The following is a 1,123-nucleotide window of genomic DNA, read 5'->3' on the forward strand; positions in this document are numbered from 1 at the left end:
CAGCCCCGGCGTTTGAGACTCCAAATTCTTTGGCAGAGCAGAAGTGGACGATGGGGCACACGCACAAGCACAGCAGAAATAAGGCAGAGAGAGCATAAGTCAGGGACAGCACTTGGGTTGCAGATCCCTCATCTCTAGTAAATTAAAAAGCAGGGAGTGCGTACAAGCTGCTCCCAACAAACCCCCTCAAGTTCAGCTAAACCAGGAAATAGGGGAGGTCTGGCAGATGGAGCCTGCCTGATCCAGCAGTTGCTGCCAGGAGGGCGAGAGGCTCAAACGCCCCAAATACCCTCAGGCAGGACAGCGGGACCACAGCACCAGAAGGGGCAGGAGCCTGGAGCTTCGGGGCCCCAGTTTGGAGGGAGGACATCTGCCTGAAGCCCAGCAGCAGACAGAAGCCCAACAAGGCTAGCCTGCAACAGTGGCTTAAAAATAACGCCCCAGGGCTGTCATCTCGCTGTGCTAAACCACACAGGACAACATGTGGGCAACCCACTGACCCAGGAACGTGCCCGAGGGCAGAATTTGCCCTTGGGAAGGTGCTGGCTTGCCCACCCAGGCTTTCAGAGCAGCGGGCTGCACCAGCCAGGCCTTTGGGCTCCAAACTGAGCAGTCTTCAGGGCTGGCCCAGCTGCCTGCCTCGGCACAGGGCACGGGCGATGCTGGGAAGGAAACAGGGCTGAGCTCCCACGCCATGCTGCGGCCCCGTCTGCAGTCTGGGGGTACCCACTGCACCCTACACCGTGCAGTGAGGCACCTTCTCCTTGGGTGGATTCCCCAGGGAACCCCGGGGACCCACAGCAGCAGGGATGCGCAACTTTGGGGCACCCCAAGAATTTGCAGTGCTGAGGCGCAAAACATCAGGGCACCCAGGACCCACGGCGCTGGGGTGCACAGGGACCTGTAAGCACCAGGGTGCCCCGGGGACCCACAGCACCGGGGTATGCAGCACTGGGGTGCCCGGGGACTCGAAGTCCGGCGGGGTGCAGCATCGGGACACCTCGGCTTAAGCAGCCCGACAGCACTGCGGTCCCCGCGGGGTGGAGGCGGCCGGGGAGGGAGCAGGAAGCCCTTACCGAAGTAGACCTCCTTCTGGCAGCGGGGGCACTTGGGCATGCTGTCG

The 1,123-nt window shown here is 62.2% G+C and overlaps 1 protein-coding gene across 1 annotated transcript in view; it reads right to left on the reverse strand.

Annotated features, from left to right (window-relative positions):
• The window catches only part of LOC103913998 (cysteine-rich protein 1), a 25,904-nt gene that overhangs the window by 3,375 nt on the left and 21,406 nt on the right, over positions 1-1,123 (reverse strand). The window contains exon 3 of the mRNA XM_009320602.1: positions 1,077-1,123. Within this exon, the coding sequence (XP_009318877.1) occupies positions 1,077-1,116 (40 nt within the window). The 5' untranslated portion in view covers positions 1,117-1,123. The remainder of the gene's footprint in view (positions 1-1,076) is intronic.

Source organism: Pygoscelis adeliae, unplaced genomic scaffold (genome assembly GCF_000699105.1).
Source record: "Pygoscelis adeliae isolate BGI_AS28 unplaced genomic scaffold, ASM69910v1 Scaffold402, whole genome shotgun sequence".
In the NCBI taxonomy this organism is placed as follows: Eukaryota; Metazoa; Chordata; class Aves; order Sphenisciformes; family Spheniscidae; genus Pygoscelis; species Pygoscelis adeliae.